Source organism: Ipomoea nil, unplaced genomic scaffold (genome assembly GCF_001879475.1).
Source record: "Ipomoea nil cultivar Tokyo-kokei standard unplaced genomic scaffold, Asagao_1.1 scaffold2845, whole genome shotgun sequence".
NCBI classification, from domain to species: Eukaryota; Viridiplantae; Streptophyta; class Magnoliopsida; order Solanales; family Convolvulaceae; genus Ipomoea; species Ipomoea nil.
Genome location: NW_017619273.1, coordinates 7,005,146 through 7,030,929, shown reverse-complemented (window position 1 = coordinate 7,030,929; position 25,784 = coordinate 7,005,146). Strand labels below are relative to the sequence as shown.

At 33.0% G+C, this 25,784-nt stretch overlaps 2 protein-coding genes across 2 annotated transcripts in view; both read right to left on the bottom strand.

Moving 5' to 3' along the window:
• The window catches only part of LOC109159971 (putative late blight resistance protein homolog R1B-23), a 33,369-nt gene that overhangs the window by 2,819 nt on the left and 4,766 nt on the right, over window positions 1-25,784 (bottom strand). The gene's annotated exons all lie outside the window — the stretch shown is intronic.
• LOC109159974 lies at window positions 1,889-24,748 on the bottom strand. The gene is made up of 7 exons (XM_019308090.1): window positions 24,653-24,748; window positions 22,762-22,857; window positions 21,379-21,462; window positions 21,189-21,275; window positions 3,579-3,665; window positions 3,385-3,468; window positions 1,889-3,237 (listed from the first exon to the last, which is right to left on the bottom strand). The coding sequence occupies exons 2-7, from the start codon at window positions 22,846-22,848 to the stop codon at window positions 1,996-1,998; spliced, it is 1,671 nt and encodes a 556-aa protein (XP_019163635.1). The 5' UTR covers window positions 22,849-22,857; window positions 24,653-24,748; the 3' UTR covers window positions 1,889-1,995.

The window sequence follows — 25,784 nt, the reverse complement described above, 5'->3', positions numbered from 1 at the left end:
AATACCCGGACCACCAAGTGGTATACACACAACAAAAATGAAAAATATCAATTTTTTTAGTCTAATATCAATTAATTGGTGCAAATTGATACACAAAATAGAAAAACATTTATATTACACATTAGCGATATAAATGGAACTGAAGAGTCGAACTATAGTTAGATGTCAGTAAATGTAATTAGCTTGGTAGAATTTAGCAAGTTTTTATAGCTAGTTAAGGAAGAAAGAGAGGAAGATAATGACTATGTTTGGTAAAATAGTTAGCAAATCAGTCAATTTTTATTTATTTGATCACTATTAGTTGTTTGACTTGATTAAACAATTAATATGAGTGTTTGATTAATTAGTTTTTTGTAACAATTTATTGTTTCACAATGATAAAATTAAAAAAGCTACTCAATGTAGTTTTTTTTTTTTCAATCAACTTATTATTATTATTATTATTATTATTTAAAAAATAATAATAATAATTATTATATTCAGAAAGTAAGCTAAAATTATAAGAAAGTAGAAAAAATAGTGTTGAATTACAAAAGCGATAATATGATTCAATTTATTTTTTAAAGTGCGAGAATATTACAAAGATATACATGGATAGTTTTAGGATAAATTATTCTAGCCATGCATCTTGTCGGCTAGTCATGTGAAATAGAGTAATTAGTTAGTGGCTGATATAAAAATCAAAATGGTTGTTACCCTATTATTATATGCTATATGCTATATTTTAATGTAACAAGTAGCTGTAATATTTGTCAAAATGGTTATTAGGAATTGAGACAAACAGCAAAGCAACTAAAATAACACCACTACGTACTGATGAGAATATTGTTTAATGAAAGTTTTATTTTCTTTGTGCAAATTGATCTCGTCCTTAATAATTGGAAAATTATATCTAGGACCAGAAAGCACAATCATGGTGGACCTGGCCTAGCTAGTCTAAAACCACATTGTTTTATATTAAATATCAATTAATGTATCATATTTAATAACATTATCATGTCTTATACTTGTAGTATTGGTTATATATGTTTATAAATCTTAACTATAATATAGCCATATGATTTGGTGAGCAATTATTGTTACAATTATTATTTTGATGAGCAATTATTGTTACAATTATTATCTCTATCCTTATTATTATTGTATTCTTTAATTTTTTTGGATCTTCTATATTATTATTTAGAAAATGGTGATGATGATTAATAGTCATTTATATTTATAAATAATTGTTTGGTCTTTAAAAGTCAATTGTATATTGTTACATCTAGAGTTAGAAATCTCAAAGGTCTAAAAATTTTGATCCGTGGTGACTCTGAAAATTGTAATTCAATTACTATTGTAGTTTACTAAGTGCTTAAAAATTTGTAATATTAAATACTATGTACTAAATTTTTAATACAGTTTAAGATTTGTAGTATGTAATCACACACCTTAAATATCAAAATTCTTATTTTAATTGTAAATATATTTATGTTCACAATTTTATCATAGCAATTCACACATAATTATTAAATAATAAAATTTTGATATATGAATAAACCTTAAATAGGGTATATTTTTATAACATATTTCCCGTGTATCGCACGGGACAAATACTAGTTTAATCCTTAATAGACGTAAAATACTAAATTCTTATATGAGTTAATACCATCTGAGGTCCTTCGAGTATAGTGATTTTGCCACGTTTAGTCCTAAACTTTCAAATTGATCATCTGTAGTTCTTCTATTTTCAAATTTAACCATTCTTGATCCAAGTTACCACACATGGTCCTTTAACTATTAAATTTTAACCAACCATGGTCCTTTAGCTAAATGCGTCGCTTTTATTGTGACCAGCTAGTATAAAGTACACATTAATGAACTCTGGTCATAAGACACTAAGCCTTGCAACTAGCTAGATGCGTCGCTTTTATTGTGACCAGCTAGTATAAAGTACACATTAATGATGAATTGAAGCTAGTTGAAGTAGTGCACATATTGAGAAATGAGGTGGGTCTAAGAAAGTAGACTTTTGAGTGTGAGGGCGGCACCAAGTAACAAGACGATAGCACCAGCAATAGAGGAAATCCCTTTCCACGGATCGGAGAAATAATCATTTTTTAGTCTTGCCTTCCACACAAGGAGTCTGTTGCTACAATGGCGATTCAGAGCTGTGTAGAGCGGTGCAAAATAGAAGTTGGTGGTAATATCTACCTTAACACACACACTGTTGAACACATCGGCCACATTCTTATCTTCGCCTAAAAGGTTGTGAATGGTTCCATTCTTGCGGAGCAAACTCACGTCTTTATTGGTGTCCACCAGGTGGTCCATCAACCTGGCGTAATCTGTGTAGTATTTGGGTTTTAGAGTGCGGCATTGCTCCAGGGCAATCATGTTTCGGAAGAATATTTCAGTGAAGTCGTCGACTTTGAAAGAAGGAATCTTCATCACCCCGCCCGAAAAGGTTATGTCGAATAGGCTAGTTGTATCCTTGCACTCTTTTAAGGATGAAACTGTGTGGTATTGCCTTGGCATAGTGTAGATTACGCTAGTGTTATGAAACATAACTCCCACGTCTTGAAGCTCCGTGGCACTGATAATATGCACTAGTGTTGGCCACTCTTTGTTAACTGTTTGGTTTTGTTGGTGGGGGGCATTGATTGGAAGACAAAGGGTGTGGAGAACATGGAGTATATCAAGGGGGTTCTCAGGTTTGGTATCATCAAAGAAATTGGATATGGTAATATTGGGGGCGAACGATGCAAATGCGAACTTCACCAATCTTATGAAACTCGGAGGGTCTGTCTCTTTGGTATAGCCGATCAGTTTTTGATAGAGGACGTTAAGGACATCAAAAGGGAGTTGATTCCCGAAGCACAACATGTCTTTACGGGCTTCCTTCCCTTTATCTTTTATGCGAAGGTCGTCACTGTCACCTTCCTTGCATTTCAGAACAAACTCCACCAAAAAACCACCATCAATCAGCAACATGTTCACCAACTCTTCATCACTACCAGGGCAGTTAATTCCAATATCCGCATAATATTTTCGAGGTTTTTTCACCAATTTCAACTCCGGATCCTTAAGGTGTTCCCGGTACATACTCATCATCATGTTTAATTTTGTTGTCCCCTCCCCTCCCCTTTTGAGAAAAGAATTGAAATGCGTAGCCTTGTACTTTTGGGTCTTGAATTCGTACTTGGGGCCAATGGATACCAAAGTTGGTTTAAGATTGTCACCACTTGATTTGCCCTCCTGATCACCGACCACATCATATCATTTAATTTATTAATTTAATGAGAACATGCAGTGGACAATAACGTACGAAAATTAAAATTAGTTAAGAGAATTAAATTTTATTATATATGTGTGTATGTGGCCGGATAGTATGTAGTATATAACCTTTCTAATATCACTTCCTCCGTTGTGAGTTTGACAAGTTAAACAACTTGTGTTCAATGCCTTATCTTGTGAACCTTGCCTCTCCTGTTTATATAAGTGTTGATGTTAAGTGATAGTGAAATACAAAATGTTCATCAATTAAAAAATTGATCACGTTCAAAAGTACGTGTAAAATTAATTCTTGCAAATATTACCTTTCCATGATTACTTCGCCCGCTCTGAGTTTGATCACTTGAATTATCTATGTTCAAAACATGATCTTGTGGACCAGCTTGTTTCTCCTGTTCATGTTAGTGATAATTTAATAGAGCATTTATATTCCAAGATATCTTATATCTATTTTATTATGTAATTAAAGTTAAAAATATATTACAACAATTATAATATTATATCTGATCCCTAAGTCTTTTGATCGTTGTCAAATAGTGATAATTAAAAGTAAAACACAACCACCAATTGGTATAAAACTCTATATAAGGTTTCTTTAGAACTGATACTACATGTAACAGGGTCAACCGTACTAAAAAAAAAAAAAAAAGAAGATTTCTTTAGATTATTCCCCTTGTATGTATATAAAAAAAAATTGTACTAAAATTAAAATTGGCATGATCATCTTGGTCATCCACATCAACGTGTTCTTAGTCAAATTCTTTCGTCTTGTTCGATTAGTGGGTCTAGAAACGATATTCGTTGTACTTCGGGTCTATGTAATGTGTGTCAGCCAGGGAAATCTGCACGTTTTCCCTTACCACGTGTTGAGTCATCTAGTTCGTGTGTTCTTGATTTAATTTACACAGACATTTGGGGACCAGCTCCCATTCTTTCTAATAATGGATATCGTTACTTCGTTATTTTTGTTGATGACTACTCTCGTTACACTTGGTATTTCACAAAAATCTGACCTGTATGCTATTTTTGATAAGTTCCGTGCTAATTTAATGAGAACATGCACTGGACAATAACCACTACTGGAAATTATGAAATTTCCGACCACTTGAAAGTGATCTTAAATCAAGTCGAAAAGTCTTGTTCCGATCACTTTTGGTATCCGGAAAAACCTCTGTTGCTATTTCCGACTACTTTTTGGTATCAACTTGATTTAAGATTACTTTCAGTGGTCGGAAATTCCATAATTTCCAGAAGTGAACGTACGAAAATTAAAATTAGTTAAGAGAATTAAATTTTATTATATTTTTAGCTTATCTAATCTATATATATATTTATATATATATATATATATATATATATGTGTGTGTGTGTGTGTGTGTGTGTGTGTGTGTGTGTGTGTGTGTGTGTGTGGCCGGATAGTATGTAGTATATAACCTTTCTAATATCACTTCCTCTGTTGTGAGTTTGACAAGTTAAACAACTTGTGTTCAATGCCTTATCTTGTGAACCTTGCCTCTCCTGTTTATATAAGTGTAGTGATAGTGAAAGAGAAAATGTTCATCAATTAAAAGATCGATCACGTTCAAAAGTACGTATAAAATTAATTCTTGCAAATATTACCTTTCCATGATTACTTCGCCCGCTCTAATCACTTGAATTATCTATGTTCAAAACATGATCTTGTGGACCAGCTTGTTTCTCCTGTTCATGTTAGTGATAATTTAATAGATAAAAGTTTATCGATTAATAAAAGATCGACTTCCAAAAGTATAAATTAAAATTAATTCTTACACAATGCGAAAAATATATTACATTTCCATTTTCACGATTTCCGTTGTGAGATTGATCACTTAAATAATTTACGTTCAAAACATGATCTTGTGAACCTTGCTTCTCTTATTCATGTAATTAAGTACGTAATAATATAATAGAAAAAAGTAAATCAATTAAAGATCGGTGTATAAAAGTATAAAATAGTTCTTACACTAGCTAATATTTAATTATAAATTAATTTTAATTTTGATCTCCGACTATACGTTCTTTTAATTGCTTTTATTTAGTCTTAAAGACAAAAGAGATTCACAAAAATTTTAAAATATAAGAATTGTTATTATTATCAATATATTACTAAACAAAGTTCTAATTCTTACATAAGCATAAACAATGAGCATTTATATTCCAAGATATCTTATATCTATTTTATTATGTAATTAAAGTTAAAAATATATTACAACAATTATAATATTATATCTGATCCCTTAGTCTTTTGATCGTTGTCAAATAGTGATAATTAAAAGTAAAACACAACCACCCATTGGTATACAACTCTATATAAGGTTTCAGGTTTCTTTAGAACAGATACTACATGTAACAGGGTTAACCGTACTAAAAAAGAAAATGAAGATTTCTTTAGATTATTCCCCTTGTATGTATATAAAAGAAATTAAAATTGCACTAAAATTAAAATTGGCATGATCATCTTGGTCATCCACATCAACGTGTTCTTAGTCAATTTCTTTCGTCTTGTTCGGTTAGTGGGTCTAGAAACAATATTCGTTGTACTTCGGGTCTATGTAATGTGTGTCAACTAGGGAAATCTGCACTTTTCCCTTACACGTGTTGAGTCATCTCGTTCGTGTGTTCTTGATTTAATTTACACAGACATTTGGGGACCAGCTCCCATTCTTTCTAATAATGGATATTGTTACTTCGTTATTTTTGTTGATGACTACTCTCGTTACACTTGGTATTTCCTTATGTCACAAAAATCTGGCCTGTATGTTATTTTTGATAAGTTCTGTGCTATGGTTGAACGTTTGTTCAATCGTAAGATTAAGTCCATACAGTCTGATCTAGGGGCCAAGTATAAAAAGATACACTCCACCTGGCTTAATTAGGCATTCTCCACAGACAGTCTTGTGCATATACTCATGAACAAAACGGTCGTGTTGAAAGAAAGCATAGACACATTGTTGAAACAGGTCTAGCTCTCTTAAGTCGTGCTTGTATTCCTTCTAAATTTTGGGATTATGCATTTGAGACTGCAGTTTATTCAATTAGTAGGATGTCATCCGATGTAGCAAATAAATCCAGTTCTCATCTTCTATTGCATAAATCCCCTCCATCTTATTCATTTCTTCGTGTCTTTGGTTGTCTTTGCTATCCTCACTTGCGTCCCTACAACTGTCACAAAATGTCTTACAGGTCTTCTCCTTATGTCTTCCTAGGCTATCCTGAGTCATTTAGGGGGTATAGGTACATGAACCTTTAGACTAGTAAAATATATATATGCATACATGTTCGATTTGATGAAAGAGTTTTTCCTTTCAGTAAGACAGTTTTGCAAGCACTACCTATTCAGGCAACCCAACCATGGGTTGAATCTATTCTCATTCCGGCTCCATCCTTTATTCCGGTTCAAACTGCACCGCCTGAACCGGCCCCAGCTGGAACTAGTCCAGGATGAGCCCCCGCCGTTCATATATGAGTCGCTTCCCCGAGACGTCAAGGTCGCGCCCAAGGGGACGGTCATCATGGCCCACGGTTCGAACCTATACTATGGCCACTCGGAGTCGCACCAAAGCCCCACTTTTGGCTCTGTCTGCTCATGTTTGCCCTACTAAACCTACTTGTAATGCACAGGCTGTCAAACACGGCAAGTGGCGGAAGGCAATGGATGAGGAGTTTAATGCTCTTCTTTAGAATGAAACTTGGTGTCTTGTTCCATCACAATCAGATATGAATGTTATTGGGTGCGAATGGGTGTTTCGCACCAAAATGAAAGCTGATGGGTCAATTGAACTCTACAAAGCAAGGTTAGTAGCCAATGGATTTAATCAAGTACCTGGCAAGGATTTTTTTGATATTTTCAATTCAGTGGTCAAACTCACTACTATCAGGTTAATTCTATCTCTGGCTATATCTTCTAGTTGGACTATTAAGCAGTTTGATGTTCGCAATGCCCTTTTTAATGGAAAGCTATTTGAAACTGTCTACATGAAGCAACCGCCTGGATATATTGATAAATAGTTTCCTAATCACGTTTAATTTGTCTATTCAAACGTTCTTTATATGGATTAAAACAAGCTCCCAGAGCTTGGTTTAATCGTTTACACACCTTTTTGATGGCAGTAGGGTTTAAAGCTTAAGAAATAGATGTATCCTTGTTTTACTACTCACAAGATTCAGGTTTCATTTATGTTCTTATATATGTTGATGACATTCTTGTAATGGGCAATGATCACAGTCTTGTGAATAGTCTCCTAACTGCATTATCATCTACATTCAAGATTATGGATCTTGGTGAACCAGGTTTCTTTCTCGGAATTGAAACCATTAAATGTAAGGATGGGATTTTGCTCTCTCAACAAAGATACATGACAAATATCTTAAAACGCGCTGGCATGACGGAGTGTAAATTCAAAACCCACTGTCTTCAGTGTTGATTTATATGATGATGTCACGCAGTATAGGAGTTTGGCTGGTGCTTTACAATACCTTACAGTCACTCGTCCAGATATGTCATTTGCAGTCAACCAACTATGCCAACACATGCATGCTCCTATAGTCTCTCATGCATTGGGAGCAGTTGAAACGTGTTCTAAGGTATGTAAAAGGCACTATCAGTTATGGTATGCGAATAAGGCAATCAGTTTCTAGAGAATTACATGCTTTCTCAGATTCTGATTGGGCTGGCTGTCCTATGGATCGTAAGTCAACCAGTGGGTATGTTGTCTTTCTTGGTTCCAATCTTATATCATGGGTCTGCAAGAAACAAAGGACTGTTGCTAGCTCATCTACTAAGGCCGAATATAAAGTTTTAGTAGATGTCTGCGCTGAGGTGATATGGACTCTCTCCCTCCTACATGAAATAGGCGTGACTGGCGTGTCCACCCCTAAACTATGGTGTGATAATCTTGGAGCTATATACATGTGTATGTGCAAATCCTATTATATTTTTCATGCTCGGATAAAGCATGTAGAAATTGATTATCATTTTGTTAGAGACAGAGCTACAAATGGAGATATACATGTTAACTTTGTTTCAATCAAGGATCAATTGACAGATATCTTTACAAAGGCTCTATCTAGTCCTCGATTTTCCTTTCTTAGAGACAAGCTACAAGTCACTAGTGTACCTTGTGCTTGAGGGGGAGTATTAGGACTATATGTATTTGAGTTAGGTTATGATTCCTTAAACCCGTCTTCCTAAGACTTCCTCCTTATATATACATGTAATCTGTACAATTGTAATAACATTCATTCAATACAACTCTATCCGTTCTCATCATTATCAATGGAAAAAATCCTGTCAAGTATTCATGCAAGCGAAACACTACACATATTCTAACAAGTTTTACGTGCCCTGATCTATTTTTAAATTCTTTAATTATGATTTGCTAAAATTTTTTAAATAAAATAATCCCTTAATATCAATATTAATTAATCACAGCATAAAATAAAAAATGAAGAAAAAAATTAAAAACACATTTACTATAACTCATTCATGCTATGTCAAGTAGACTGTGCATGTGATTGCACACCTTTCCATTATCAGCTCTCCGTTGATGGAGCAAAGGGACCGACAGGTCATTTCTTGTAGCAATGTTTGAATAATTGAGCGCCATCCAACCTTTATCTGCTTATATTTTATAAATTAAAGAACATACTTCACAGAAAAATGCATAAAATATGATTTGTGACATTTTACAGGAACCTGGGTGTATATATATATATATATATATATATATATATATATATATATATATATATATATATATATAGGTGAGAACAAATCTTTCAGTGTGGAAATGAAGACAAATTATATATGGCTGTTGATTATGTTAGATCTAATGATTATTATTTATTTTGATATATTTATTATTATTGACAATTTTTAAGGGTGGGTAATTTTGATATACCAAATTCTTCAAATTTAAAAGATCTTGGTGTTTAATCTGGACCGTGCGATGGGGTGAATTTGACCTCACGTCCTTCTTATGGGATTAAGGTATATATATATATATATATATATATATATATATATATATATATATATATTCATAAAATTCATGTCAAACATGATTACTCAGATTATACCGTACCCCTCTATGGCTCTATCATATTTTACATATCTTACCCTCTATGTTAATCCTTTCCAAAATGTTATCCACTTTTATCTCTTATACTAATTTTTCACGCGTATTGCGCAAATTGGATGATGTCTCATAATTATTTTTAAATATGTACTTCAAGTATATAACAATGCAATATTATATATGAGATGTCCATGCGTAGGTAATTAAATGTTGAATTTATTTATTTAAATGAGCAATTCAAAGTATATGAATGCAAGATAATATAGTAAATATTGATTGAAATTGTTACTAAAATAAATGTTTGCAACTTTATAATAACGTTAGTCTAAAAATGATAGTATAACTAAATACTACTTTTGGTTTGAATTTTTCTAAGTCTTCTTAATTCTAAATTAGAGAAATGCATATGTAATAGAGCTACTAATTTATTTAATTTAATAAGAGTAATAGAGTGGGTACTTACTTTTCATCCACAACAATGAAGTCATTAGTTTTTTTACTTCCATTCATTGCCGAGACAAATTGTTTTGGGAGTTGTCAATGACAATTGCTACAATTGCTGTCAATAGAGAGGATGATAATAAATAATTTGAAATATATGATCGATTAGAATAGATATTGTTATAAAGATATAGTAAAAATTAACTTACAACTTTCTTTAGAAGTTTAATGCATTGATAAAATTCTGAGAATGATATGTAAACTTGTTCAATTAGAGCTAGTGGGTGTCAACATTGTTAATTCTCTGGACAATGGTCCTACCGTTTAGAGTCCAGGTGTAATTATATTTTTTATTAACAACTTTGTTGTTAGGTCACACAGGTCTGACAATGATGTAATTAAGAACAATTTTGTCTGATAAAAAAAATAATAGTACAATATTTGTAAAATAATGTACAATCGTATTATTATAGAAATACAGAAAAAAATATTAATACCATAATGACCTAAATCATTTCCAATAATGCAAAAGCATAATTAAAATATTGAGTCTTGTTCTAAATATAATCAAAAGAAGATTAATTAAACAGAAAAAAAATGTAACCTAAATTTGTTTTTTTTTTTTTTTTTAAATGCATGAAAATGATTTTCGAGGTTTCATATTTATAATTTTTGATGTTCAACTTTGAATTAGTCGGGCTAATTATTTGACCAAAATTTATGTTAAATTTTATATTGTATTTTTTTTAATACATTCTTACATATTCATAGTATATATATGTTTAACAATTATGCCAACTTTGGTTGGGACGGGGTTCAAACCTAAGACCTTTCTTATAGAAATCAATGAGTAAGTTAAGAATAACAATTATGCTATATCTGGACCTCATGTTTGACAGCCATGGCTGTCCGGCTCGGTTGTCGTCGTCGGACAGCCACGGCTATCCGTGAATGAGGCAGCCGGTCGGACACTCGGTGGCTGAAACTTTTTTTTTTTTAATAAATAAATAAATAAGTTTTTTTAAGAATAAAAATAAAAAAAATATTTTAAAAGTGACACATGTCAAGCTGTGGAAGACTTACTCTGCTATACAAGTTGATTTAGACTCAATTGAACAATTTTACTGGTTTAGAAGATCTGGATGGAAATTGTTTTACTTATGGGACCTAATTGCACTATCTAAATAGTTTAGAGGGCCTATTTAATGCTTTTCCCTAACATTTAAGAATAAAACTCATTTATTAATTGCTCACACGTTTCCTCGCTCCACTCTCAGTACGATGTACTTAATTTCATTAGTTTCTTCACGCTAACTCTTTGGAAAAAAAAAAAAAAAAAAAAAAAAAAAAAACAACTTGCATCTATGGTCTTTGATTTTTTTATCTCTATTTTTCAAATCTAGGGGAGATCACTATACTACTCTTTGTTTGTTTGTTTGTTTGTTTGTTTTTTTTTTTTTTCCTTTCCGGCCATATCTTTTCTAGAGGGAAGCGAAGGTGAATATATATTGAGGAGGCGTGATTTGTAGAAGTCGAATTCAATTCATGTGTTTTTGTATAATTAGTGGGTATGTGAAGAAGAAGATGAAGTTGTTAGTTTGCTGAAGAAACTAAAAAGATGAATAAATGTCTAGATGAGATGGTCAACTGTAAAATAACTCGCTTTGCATACAAATGAGGAGCGAAAAATATTATATTTCTAATATTTAAGAATGAAAAATATCAAATTTTTTTTAGTCTACTATCAATTAATTGGTGCAAATGGGTACACAACAGAAATTAAAAACTTTTATATTACACCTTAGCGATATAATTAAATTGAAATAAAGGGTTTAAGAATTTTAGTTAGATGTCAGTAAATATAATTAGTTTGGTAGAATTTAGCAAGTTTTTATAGCTAGTTAAGGAATTGAAGAAAGAGGGGAAGATAATGCATACCTGAGGAGAGGAGAAGAGAGGAGAGGACTGAGGAGCTGTGGATTGTGGAGTGGAATAATATATGGGATTTTGTGACCAATTCCTATTTAAAAGGATTATGACATCATCAGTGTAACGTCAGCCATCATAGCTGAGCTGGATCCAATAATCGTCCCACAATAGAAAATGTTTGAGAGAGACTAATCGAATTTCTTTGTAAACTTTGAATTAGAACCTTATATATAATGTAGGGTTTGTTTGGAAACTTTGAAAAACCTTTTTTTTTTTTTTTTTTAAATATAATTTCAGAAAAAAGTATTTTTTGAAAATTGATTTAAAAATGACTTTTTTAAAAAAATATTTTAATATTTTGGTGTTTAGCTAAATGTCATAAAACTATCCTTTTATGTTTAACTGAAAGTTAAGAAATTACATTTTCTTGATTTAGTTTATTTTTCTTAAAATGAACATAATAATAATAATAATAATAATAATAATAATAATAATTTCCTTTGATTTTATAAGTTTAAGGGTAAAGTGTCAAATAGCACCATGAACCAATATCGAAATGTCATGCCGCACCCTAATCTTACATAAGTGATGATTCGATGCACAAACTAAAAAATTTTGTCCGCCTAGAATTTTTTGTAGGTTTTCCGGTATCGCTGATGACATGGCGCCGGTTTTATATGACGTGGAGTTTGTTTTTATTAATTTGTCCCAAATTGAAATTTTTAGAAAGTTTTGGGTTATGTTTTTAATTAATAAAAATTCAACCAAATTCTGGGACCTTCTTAAATGCTTTAAAGCTCTTGGACAGCCACTGCTCGTCGTCTCGTCCTTTGGATTTTCCGACGTCGAGATAAGCTCCCAAGTCCGAACCGACGACCCCCCCCCCCCCCCCCCCCCGCCCCGGCGAACCCGAAACAAGGAATCCAGAAACAACACCCAGAAGAGGAGTTGGGAAGTATCATTTGATGCCGAGTCTTGGGGCCAAGTAGTTTCTAAAAATTAAAATGGAAAAATCAGTAATTCATTGAATTCATGTTGAGACAGCTATATACCATAAACCATAAAGAGACAGCTACCGACCTTTGCCTTGGAAGAAATGCTCGAAGATGAAGGCAACCCGCCATCCACACAGCGACTCGTCGACAAGGGCGAAAGTCTCCGATGGTTTCTCTCCTCACCAAATTGACCCGTTCCCGAATTACAATACGCATATGTCCGTTTCACTGAATTTGTTAGAGAAGAAAACGATGAATTTCCAACGGCCATTTGTGATATTAAAAGAATATCAGTGTTCTATGGTTAATCCGGTATTTCCCACCTGAGCGAGCCTTTTTTGGGATATGAAGGCCGATAATCTCATTAGCCGGCGACGACTTTGCTGCTACTCTGGCCGGAGCAACAGTCCTCCGGTGACGAATCGACATAGAAGATGACGGCAACGTTTGCTTTGGAGGAGGATTCGGACTCCGATGAACTTTACGTTCTTCCTCCTCATAGTCTTCCTCTTCTCCGTTGTTTTCCGAGCTCCCATCTCTCCTGGTGCAACTCGTTCTCTTTCGCTTGCCGTACAATCGATCCCCCTCCTTCTTGCATATTTGTTCTCGATCTCGTAACCTCACTCTTTCATCCATTTCCTTATCTTCCCCTGCAAAAGTAAACAACACAAACTTTATCGGAATCATAAAATTACAATTCAAAAAAAAAAAAAAAAAACAATTGCAATTAGTCGAACCAGGTGCATTTCTGACACTCGAAATTCTCTGTCGTCGTTTCGAGATTACGTTGAAGTTCTCCGCACTTGTTCTCCGACCACCTATATTTCTCTCCATGGCCGCCGTCGACTCTCTTTCATCAACCAGTGCCACCGCTTTCAAACAGTTTTCAATTCCTAGTAGTTGCAGGTTAGGGATTGAATTTTTTATTAATTAAAAAATAACCCAAAACTTTCCAAAAACTTTAATTTGGGACAAATTAATAAAAACAAACTCCACATCATATAAAATCGGTGCCATGTCATCAACAATACCGGGAAACCTACAAAAAGTTCTAGGGGGACAAAATTTTTTAGTTTGTGCATCGAATCATCACTTATGTAAGATTAGGGTGCGACATGACATTTCGCTATTGGTTCATGGTGCTATTTGACACTTCACCCTAAGTTTAATTATTAGTGAAAACGGTCTATTGGTGTTTTTGGTTTGAGTTGATTAGCTATGGAAAATCTAGATTAATTTATCTCATTGTTTACACATTTTCACATAGTATTTACAATTTCTCTAGTCATCCAAAAAAAAATATTAATGAATTAAATGAGATAGCGACAAGTCAAAGAAAAATATTAATGAATTAAATGAGATAGCGACAAGTCAAAAAAAATATTAATGAATTAAATGTTAGCCTTTTTAATTGCGCGTTTATCACGTTGGGGTTTTTTCTTTAACAAATTTATTACTCCTTGTACAGAAATGCTAAAAGTCTAAAAAATCCTTTAAAAACAAATACGGAGTAATAGTTTTGCCACATGTTGCTTTTTAATTGGATGAAAGAAAGAAATGGGCCATCCTTCACTAATTATCAATCCAGTGCACAGGAATCAATTCTATTTTTCATTAATATTAAAAAATATTATTTGTGTAAGATCTATTTTTTTAACTTTTAATTATATTATTATTTTCACTCGTGCGATGCATCGCCCAGACGCGAAATAGGAATGGATTCTGTCCGTCCACGTGTCTAGATCTAATGGATGAGAAACACTGATTTTTAAAAAAAAAAGCGCGGTGACATTTTATAAGTAAAATGTATTACAAGTGCATGTAAAATGTATTATAGGTGCAAGTAAAAATTTACACTGAGCATAAATACAAAGTACACCAATAGTTATAAGTAGTTGCACCTAGGTGCATGAATGTTTGCGGGTGGTTTTCAGGGGTATTATTACCCGCTGAACTCAAATCAATGAATGTTAACAAGGCAAAATTACATGCATTTGCAGGCGAAAGTAGGTGCACTTGTAGGCATGGTTGCAGTAGGCGCTAGGCGCTAGTCGGGCGCCCGGGCAGCGCCTAGGCGGAATCTAGGCGACGCTAGGCGGGAGCTAAAAAAACAGTGACATACTTGTAGTTTGACAATTTTAATGAGGTTGTTTTCAACATTCAATCAAATAACACATCCAAATAAATGAAATAATAATTCATAAGTTATAACATCAAAACAATATTAAAAATTTAAAATACTCAAATACCTCCATCATCCAAAGATTCAAAATATCAAACTAGTATAGGCTGAGCTGATCGGGTTAACTCGACCGAAATGGACGAGTTAACTCGGCTAAATTAGACCCTAGTCGGCCGAGTTAGGCGCTAGGCGGGCGCCTAGGAGGAAAATCGCCACGGTCAAGGGGCGCCTAGCGCCTAGGCGGGCACCTAGACCGATTTTTGCAACAGCGGAGTTGTAGGTGAAAGTAGGTGCACCCGAACAATGAATGCAGGCAAAAACTACATGCACTTGCAGGCGAAAGTAGGTGCACTTGTAGGTGAAAGTAAGTGCACCCAATCAATGAATGCTGACACGTGGCGCGCGCTGTTTGGTTCGCATTTCTCATGGGCACTTATTCGCACTTGAACGCCGCCCTATATATATATATATATATATATATATATATATATATATATATATATATATATATATATATATATATATATATATATATATATATATATATATATATGGTAGGATTCCAGTGAGAACATGTGCTTAGGTGAGAACATGAGAACACATCATGTGCATCCATCTAATATTTTTTAATGGTCCAGGTTAGATTAAGTGTGTGCGAACGCACATTAAATGTGTGCAAACACACTAAATCGCGTTTGCACACATTTAATGCGTGTTCGCACACACTTAATCTAATCTAGACCATTAAAAAATATTAAATGGATGCACATGATGTGTTCTCACGTTCTCACCTAAGCACATGTTCTCATATGATCTTCAATATATATATATATATATATATATATATATATATGTATATATATATGTATCTATATATATATATATATATATATATATATATATATGTATATATATATGTATCTATATATATATATATATATATAGATACATATATATATACATATATATATATATATATATATATATATATATATATATATATATATATATATATATATATATATATATATATATATATATGTTTGTTGTGGTAGTGCGCAATTAATCACGTGGTGGACATGCAACCATACACTCCATGCAGCAAGGATTTAATCCATTGAATCATCAGCTGTGAACATTCATTTTTGTCTTTTTTCTTTCAATTTACACAAATACAGTGAGAATAGTGAAGCGATGGACAATCTCCGGCAACAATTGACGATATAAAGGTTTCTGAATGGAGCATTAATCTTTAGGAATGATTGATTTCCAGTGGACCATGAAAATACGCTTATAACGAACCGGACAATTTTCCTTATTCGTTTAAGTTGTATTGTCCTTTGCAAGTCTTTTTCTTACCCCTGCAGATAAAGGCTTGTCTGATAAAGAAAAATGTGATAATATAAATTTTACCTGATTAAAAAGTCAAGCTCTAAATTGCTCTTCCTCAATATTCTGTTTCAGTGGTGATGGAGTACTGAGTTTTGGGCTATTTATAGGTGATTTAGGAGTGTTTGAGTACAACTTATATGGAGTTGGGAGATTGAGTTTGATTTTAATTAGGTTTATCAGTGTTGTATGGAATTAAGTTTCTTTTATGTAATTGCCGGAAGATAATGGGAATCAAGCATGCATGTTTATAAGGATTTTTTATTTAAATCTTAATAATTCAACTTTTTGAGAAAAAAAATTATACCAAATGTGTATTAGCTAACAACTAATTTACCAAACACATTTCTACAATCAGCTAATGTTATCAACTAGTCATACCATCTAACAACTATTAGCTAATAACCCTTTACCAGACGGGCCTAGATCTGTTTGTGTGTGATTGATGCAACTGCAACTTTAATTTTTTTGATTGATTATTGTGGGTAAGGTTTCACTGAATTGAAGATGCAAGTGGAAATAATATCAACAGGAACTGCACTGCGTGAAATTTAATAATGGCAGGACACCCTCTATAATGCAATGCTACTTTTTAACATAAGGTTTGGTAGCTTTCTGCGACTTCTTGACTATTATTTAATTTCTTTCCTTTGCTAGCATGTAGTTGTCGGAATTCAATGTTGTTAGTTGAAGATAAAAAAAAAAAAAAAATACTGCAATTGTCGTCGGGTATTCATTAATAATGTTGGAAAAGTCTACTTTCCTCTTCATGTGGTTCACGTACTAGCTCGTACTTTCTCCTAGAGCCCTACATGTTAGAAATATATATAGTAATAGAGATTAATGTTTCAAATGTACTACAATAATAGATAAAATTTTAATTTTGGTCACATGATTATAAGAGTTTCGTTAATTTCAGCACCTGACTTTCAGAAGTGTCAATTTAATACCTTGATTATACAATTTTTGTCAATTTTAGTCACTCTGGCTAAATTACCGGCCAATGCCGGAAATATTAATGGTTAAAAAATTGAGGATATTTTTAACCAGAAAAAGATACCACACATTGCATTTGAAAACGGCGTAGAATTAAAATCATCAATAGGCGCATGATGAGCCAAATTTGCAACCAGAGGAATTGTTAGAGAGAGCGGGCACGGGAGGCTGAACCCAAGGCAGTTTCAACAACGAGCCAGACAGATCGACCTAGAGGTTTCATGACCAATCGCTAAATACAAAACTTCTTCCGCCATCAAAGATATCAGCATGCTCAATATGGATTGGTTCTGCTAAATCCATTGAGCGTACGCAGCGTTAAAAACTGGTGCAGCATATTCAGAGCGGACAACGGATGAGCAGAAAGAAATCTCAGTCACCGTGCGACTCGACAAAACAGTTTGGCCATCGTTACCACCGCCAGCAGAAGCATTAATGTTGGCCATAGGAACGAATTGAAGCAAGCTGATACCAGATGAGAGTTCTAGGAACAGTCTGCGTATGTTCAATAATCACAATAATCGGAAGATTTTAGAGAGAAAGATAGTATGTACAAGGAGAGTCTTACTATTGACTCTATTATAATATACTATTTGTTCATAATTACTTTCTTAACCAATTGAAGCACAAAGAGCCAATATCACATCCACTGTGGCTTGATCCCACAACCTCCCACTTAAAGGAATGAAACTTTTGATACAACTACTTGGTATGTTTTGAAATGAAAATAATGCAATCTATTTATAGTCACTTCACTATATATCGTAATAATATGCCACTTCTCCACTAACTTTATTCACCTAAACTAATTAACCATAAACCCACTTGAAATTCTACTACATACTCCTCTCTAAGGCACTAACAACCACTTCATGACATTTTGATTTGGTTTAATATAATAACAATGTATGTTATTACGACAAGCTAATTAATTAAGTTCTAAGAAAGTAGACTTTTGAGTGTGAGGGCGGCACCAAGTAACAAGACGATAGCGCCAGCAATAGAGGAAATCCCTTTCCACGGATCGGAGAAATAATCATTTTTTAGTCTTGCCTTCCACACAAGGCGTGTGTTGCGACAATGGCGATTCACAGCTGTGTAGAGCGGTGCAAAATAGAAGTTGGTGGTGATATCTACCTTAACACACACACTGTTAAATACATCGGCCACATTCTTATCTTCACCTAAAAGGTTGTGAATCGTCCCATTCTTGCGGAGCAAACTGATGTCTTTATTGGTGTCCACAAGGTGGTCCATCAATCTGGCGTAATCTGTGTAGTATTTGGGTTTTAGAGTGCGGCTTTGCTCCAGGGCAATCATGTTTCGGAAGAATATTTCAGTGAAGTCATCGACTTTGAAAGAAGGAATCTTCATCACCCCGCCAGAAAAGGTTATGTCGAATAGGCTTGTTGTATCATTGCACTCATTTAACGATGAAACTGTGTGGTATTGCCTTGGCATAGTGTAGACTACGCCAGTGTTTTGAAACCTAACTCCCACGTCTTGAAGCTCCGTGGCACTGATAATATGCACCACTGTGGGCCATTCTTTGTTGTCTAGTACTGTTTGGTTTTGTTGGTTGGGGGGATTGACTGGAAGACAAAGGCTGTGGAGCACATGGAGTATATCAAGGGGGTTTTCAGGTTTTGTATCATCATAAAAATTGGAAAGGGTAATATTGGGGGCGAAGGATGCAAATGCGAACTTCACCAATCTTATGAAACTCGGAGGGTCTGCCTCTTTGGTATAGCCAATCAGTGTTTGATAGAGGACGTTGAGGACATCAAAAGGGAGTTGATTCCCGAAGCACAACATGTCTTTACGGGCTTCCTTCCCTTCTTCTTTTATGCGAGGGTCATTTTTGCCACCCTCCTTGCATTTAAGAACAAAATCCACCACAAAGCCACCATCAATCAGCAACATGTTCACCAAGTCTTCATCACGATCAGACCAGTTGATTCCAATATCGGCATAGTATTTTTTGGCTTTTTCCACCAATTTCAACTTCGGGTCCTTAAGGTGTTTTCGGTACATACTTATCATGTTTGATGTTGTTGTCCCCTCCCCTCCCCTTTTGAGAAAAGAATTGTAATGGGTACCCTTGTACTTTTGGGTCTTGAATTCGTACTTGGGGCCAATGGATACCAAAGTTGGTTTAAGATTGTCACCACTTGGTTTGCCCTCCTGATCATTGACCACATCATATATGCCACGTAAAATTAGTTAAGGGAATTAAATTTTAGGAATAAGGTTCAAATAGGCCATCCAATTGCACACCAACATCCAATTAGGTCACCCAACTCAAAAAAGTTACAATTAGGTCGCAAAACTATACAAATTCATGCAATTTCATCAAAAATGACTTGTTTACCTGCTGATACGCTGATGTGTCGGTTACCAAATTAAAAAAATAATTTTTTAACTTTTATCCTGGTTGGCCTGAGACGAAGGGGACCTCTTCGTTTCCGTCCAGGGACGGAAACGAACGGGATCCCTTCGTCTCCGGTAGATTGTTTTTTTTTTTTTTTTTTTTTTTTTAAATTTTAAAATAATTTATTATTTAAAATTATTAAAATAAAAATTTAAAAATTATTGAAACCGACACAACAGGTAAACAAGTCATTTTTGGTGAAATTGCATTAGTTTGCGTAGTTCAGGAACTTAATTGTAGTTTTTTGAGTTTGATGGTCTAATTGCATTTTTGTGTGTAGTTGGATGGCCTATTTGAACTTTATTCCTAAATTTTATTATATTTTGGGAAAGGGTCAAATAGGCCCTCGAACTTTAGCTTAAAAGTCAATTAGACCCCTAAACTTTTTAAAGGTGCAATTACACCCATCAACAATTCATTTAGGTGCAATGAAACCCAAAAATAAATTAATGACCTGCTATCACAGGTCATTAGGGTTCAGGCCACCTTCCGGCAAAAAAAAAAAAAAAAAAAAAAGTGACCGGCGACTGACGAACTGTCGTCGGTGGTCACTCTTTTTGTCGGAAATTTCGCCGATCACTTTTTTTTTCTTTTTTTTTTTGCCGGAAATTTCGCCGGAAGGTGGCCTGAACCTTAATGACCTGTGATAGCAGGTCATTAACTTGTTTTTGGGCTTCATTGCACCTAAATGAATTGTTGATGGGTGTAATTGCACCTTTAAAAAGTTTAGGGACCTAATTGACTTTTAAGTTAAAGTTGGAGGGCTTGTTTGACCCTTTTCCCTTATATTTTTAGTTTATCTGATCGAGTTTATTGCACTTTTAGTCCCACGATTATAGTGGCATTATCTAATCCATGACAACTTTCAAACTTGCAATCTTGGTCTACGAATATTGTTTTTTTTTTTTTTATATATACAAAAATGGTCATTCCGAACCATTTTCAGTCAATTTTTCACCGGAGTAAGAACCATTCCCGACAAAAAACTGGCCGAAAAATAGGGCGGAAGGACAATTTTTACAAAAAAAAAAAAAAAAAAAAAAAAAAAAAAAAAAAAAAAAAAACAATAGTTAGACCAAGATTGCAAGGTTTGAAAGTCGTCGTGGATCAATCTTGATAATGCCACTATAGTCGTGAGACCAAAAGTGCAATAAACTCTTATCTGATCTATATGTGTATGTGGCCGGATGTAGCTAGCTAGCTAGTATAGTATGTAGTATATATTACCTTTCCAATATCACTTCCTCCGTTGTGAGTTTGATAACTTAAACAACTTGTGTTCAAAGCCTTATCTTGTGAACCTTGCTTCTCCTGTTTATAAAACTGTACACGTTGCTTCTTCTGTTCATGTAATTAAGTGATAATGAATTAGAAAGTGTTCATCAATTAAAAGATCGACGTGCAAAATTACTTATATATAGACTTAATTCTTACGCGCACATTGCAAATATTACCTTTCCATGATTACTTCGTCCACTGTGAGTTTGATCACTTGAATTATCTATGTTCAAAACATGATCTTGTGGACCAGCTTGTTTCTCCTGTTCATGTCAATGAATTTATTAATAGATAAAAGTTCATCGGTTAAAAGATCAACTTGTAAAAGTATAAAATTAATTCTTACACAGTGCAAATATATATTACCTTTTCATTTTCAGGGTGTCCATTGTGAGTTTGTTCACTTAAATAACTTACGTTCAAAACGTGATCTTGTGGAGCTTGCTTCTCCTGTTCGTGTAAGTAATAAACAAGATTCAAATTCTTTCATAATTATAAACAATGAGCACTTGAGTTCCAATATATCTTATATCTATTTTATTATGTAATTAAAGTTAATAATATATTGCAACAATTATAATTATATCCCTTAATAATTTGATTGTTGTCATATAGTGATAATTAAAAGTAAAACACAAACATCAATAAACTAAAACTATCCTAGTTAAGATATTATAGTCTATTGATCGATATTGGTATAAAACTCTATATAAGGTTTCTTTAGATTAATCCCCTTGTATCCTTACAATATTTGATTGGTTACTTTAATTTTATATTTGATTAAGAAGTAATTCCCTTTTTCTTTTTTTTTCTTTTTTTTTTTAACATTGGGTGGAGTCCATTAACTCTCGATAGTCACGGGTGGATCCATAAAATTATGTGAGTTGGAGCGTACTTAAAATGAGTTTAGAATTGTCAGTGAAAAAATATTAAACATCTATAATATGGTTCAAATACATTATAAATTATACTTAGGTAGGGTGGAATTTTTAAACACTTTGAAATGTTATAAAAATATTTATGGCAAAATATAAAACATAATCAATTACATAAAATAGTTTGAATATAAAAGACATTATATTCATAAATACTTTAATTTTAATTTTCTTTTAATTAGATTCACTTTAAATTTTTCTAAATTAATTTGAACACGATGAAGTATAATATAAACTTGTGGACTACGTTAATTAAATGATTCACAAAAAAAGTAGGCTTTAAAAAGAAAAAATATTTTATTTGTTGAAGGGTGAGAAGAGCTAAAATAAAGAAAAGAAACTAAAATATACACATACAAAAAGTAGAATTAAAAAAAAAAACATTTAATTTATTAAAGGATGGGATAGTTAAAATAAAGAAAAGAAGCTAAAATATACTAAAGTGTTGTATGTGGGATTCAAACACATAACATTTCATGAAGTATTAAAGGTTCAACCAATTGAATTGCTAAATTCTTTAGTGATTTAATTTGTACACACACATATTAAAGGCTGGAGAGGGGTGAGGGGGCAGCTGCCCCATTGTAGATCCGCCTATGTAGATAGTCAATAAATAAGAATAATTTTATTGTCATGTTAGGGGATGAATGTTAGGAGATAAAATTAAGAGAGGAAATAACATTATTCTTGAGTTATTTAAGCTTGTAAAATATTTACCTTAAAAGTGTTGATTTATTGAAGGTCGATCATTTTTAATTAAAAATAACATTTATTAATTATAAATTACTATGCAAAGTAGATTGTGAGTGCATACCTTTCCATTATCATAAGTTTCCCGTTGATGGAGCAAAGGGGCTGACAGGTCATCGCTTGTAGCACTATCACAATAATTGAGCGCCATCGATCCAACCTTTAAAGAAAAGAAAATGCATAAAAATATGAATTTTGACGGTAAATATAAATATGTATACTCTCTCCATCACACTTAATTTCTTTTATTTTTCATTTTAGATATGTTTTAAAAGACACTCACTTTCTTAATTTAAATATTACTCCACTCTATTCTTTTTAAATTTTTAAGTGGGGAAAATGACACTTTTTCTCCTTGAGTTATATACTTATAGCATTTTTTCCCCCTCAATTATTTAGGTAAGCACATTAGCCCCCTCAATTATTCTAAAAGTGGTGATTTTTCTCCCTAATATATTAAATTGACATTTCTACCCTTAAAGTAAACATTTTATTTATTTTACTTCTCCAACAAATTATTGTGTATACGTAGGGATGACCACGGTTCGGTTCAAACTGAAGCGGACACTAAATCAATCGAATTAAAAGTTTCCGGTTATGATTCAAATCTAGAACCCAACATTTGGATTTCAATTTATTAAAATTATGAATCAAAAAATTGGATCCTGAACTGTGAACCGGAAATTCTGAATCTGGTTCGCGATTTTGAACCGTCTTTATTTTAAAATTTTATTTTTTATTTTAAAATAGTCTAAATTTAGCAATAAATGTATTTTATTTTTTCAGTTCGGAACATGAACCGTCCATTTCGGTTCGCGATTTTGATAAACTCTAAATATTGGGTTTCGATTCTAAATTGTAATTGAAATATTTCGGTTTGGTTGGTATAGTGTTTGTTTGGTTTGAACCAAATTATGGTCATAATGTGTTGGAGAAGAAAAATAAATAAAATATTTATTTTAAGGGTAAATATGTCCATTTAACATTTCAGGGGAAAAAACAGCCACTTCAATAATTCAGGGGAAAAAAGTGTTATATGTATATAACTCAGGGGGAAAAAGTGCTATTTTCCCTTTTTAAGTGAGTCCCAATTCACCATTTTTATATTGAAAAATTTGGAATTAATATCACATTTTGTTTATTTTTAAACATATTTTCGCAATCTAATAAAGCACACAGAGTCAACAATGCCTCCACCGAGACTCGATTTCGTGAAAGAGGTCACTAGATACCATCTGAGCACAAAGTGCTTGGCAAGGGCCATCTTACTTCTCATTTTAGTCCTTCAAAAAATGTCATCTACTTTTATCCTTTAGACATTTTCTACCATTACTCCATATTTTTATTAATGGCTCACAAGTTTCCTCCACTCTCCCGCTCAAAGCAAAATTACCCCTCCACACAGTACGATGTATTTTTTTTGTTAGACCACGAAGTGTCATAAGTATGTCCTAACGATATGAAACATGCACCTTTAATTTAAACCTGTATCATATTCAAAATAATCTCATTTCCACCGGACTGACCCATCCAATTAAGCCTCAAAGTGTTGGCTATATTAATTTTTTCATACAATCAAGAGGGAGTTTTAAACTCCTGACCTCTATTAAGGGATGAGAGTGTACACTCTCACTAACCAAGCTTACTACAATCTACAATGCACTTTGATTTCCTTCTTCGACACCCATAACTCTATTTTTACTCTTCTCTTAGCTTCATTTCTTCCCCACCCCACCCCTATTTTTTCTTTGCTAGTTGGACTGGGTGAGATTTGAACAAGTGACCTTTTATATGAAAAAAAATAAAAATATGATGCCATCAAACCAAAAGGTTCTTGGCATCAGTACATGCATTTAGATTGGTAGAATTTAGCAAGTTTTATAGCTAGCTAGTTAAAGAACAAATTAAAGAGGGGAAGACTATAGATGACAACTTAATTTTGGATGCATATATACCTGCAGAGGTCTGAGGAGAGGAGCTGTGAAGTCTGGGATTTGGTAATATCTCTCCGATCCACTGCTAATTATTGTTTGGGCACTACTTATGCTGGCTGTGTGGTGTATTTATTGTGACCATTTCCTATCTCAAAAGGCTTATATCAGTGTGACGTCCGCATTATATTCATAGCTGAGCTGGATCAACAATCATCGGACAATAAAAAAAAAATGTTTCAGAAATACTAATTAAGATTTAAGAATGACTGATCCTCTTGTGAGATTGTCTGCAGATACTTATTCGTTAGATGAATCCAATCGATATGAAAAATATAATACTAATCAATAATAAAATGTTGGTTACTTATTGAGAGAAAATGTAATACTTTTAGACAAAAAATGTAAAAAAAAATTTAAATCAAAATGTAAAAAATATTACATTTTCTTCAAAAATATTACAATTTTCTTTATAAGTAACAAACACTCTATTTCTGACAAGTATTATATTTCTCAGAATAAATATTACATTTTTATTTTGATCCGATTTGTGAGACAGTTTCATACAAGTTTTTATAATACTCCGTAATAAATTAATGTAACTTATATTTATTAAGTGTCTACAAATTTATTTATCACACCTACCTGTCTTCAAAAAATTTATCACACCTAGCTACCTGTCTTCAAAAAATTTATCACACCTACCTATAATTAAATATTAAAGAATTAAATGAGGTAGCGCGGTTTAAAAAAAAAAAAAAATGAGGTAGCGCCAAGTCAAAGGAAAAATTTACATTTTTTTTTTTTTTTTTTGCATGAGTATTAAGAATGCAAATGTTGGCCGTTTTAATCGCGTCTTTATCACGTGGGAGTGTTTTCTTCTAACAAATTTAGAGTTAATTAATTCAACTTTTAGTCATTTTTATCTGAAGATTCACATTTAGTTGTGATATTATTGTGACATGATCATTTTTTATCCTCTATCTACAAAGTTGTTGCCATTAAATACAAAGGTATTTCGATCTTCAATTACGAATTCTATTTTTAAAAATAAATATAAAAATATAGCGGGGTTAACTTACTTTGTATAAAAATAATCGAAATGTTTTTGTATTTAACGATATTTCAACGATTTTGTGGACGAGGACTAAAAATA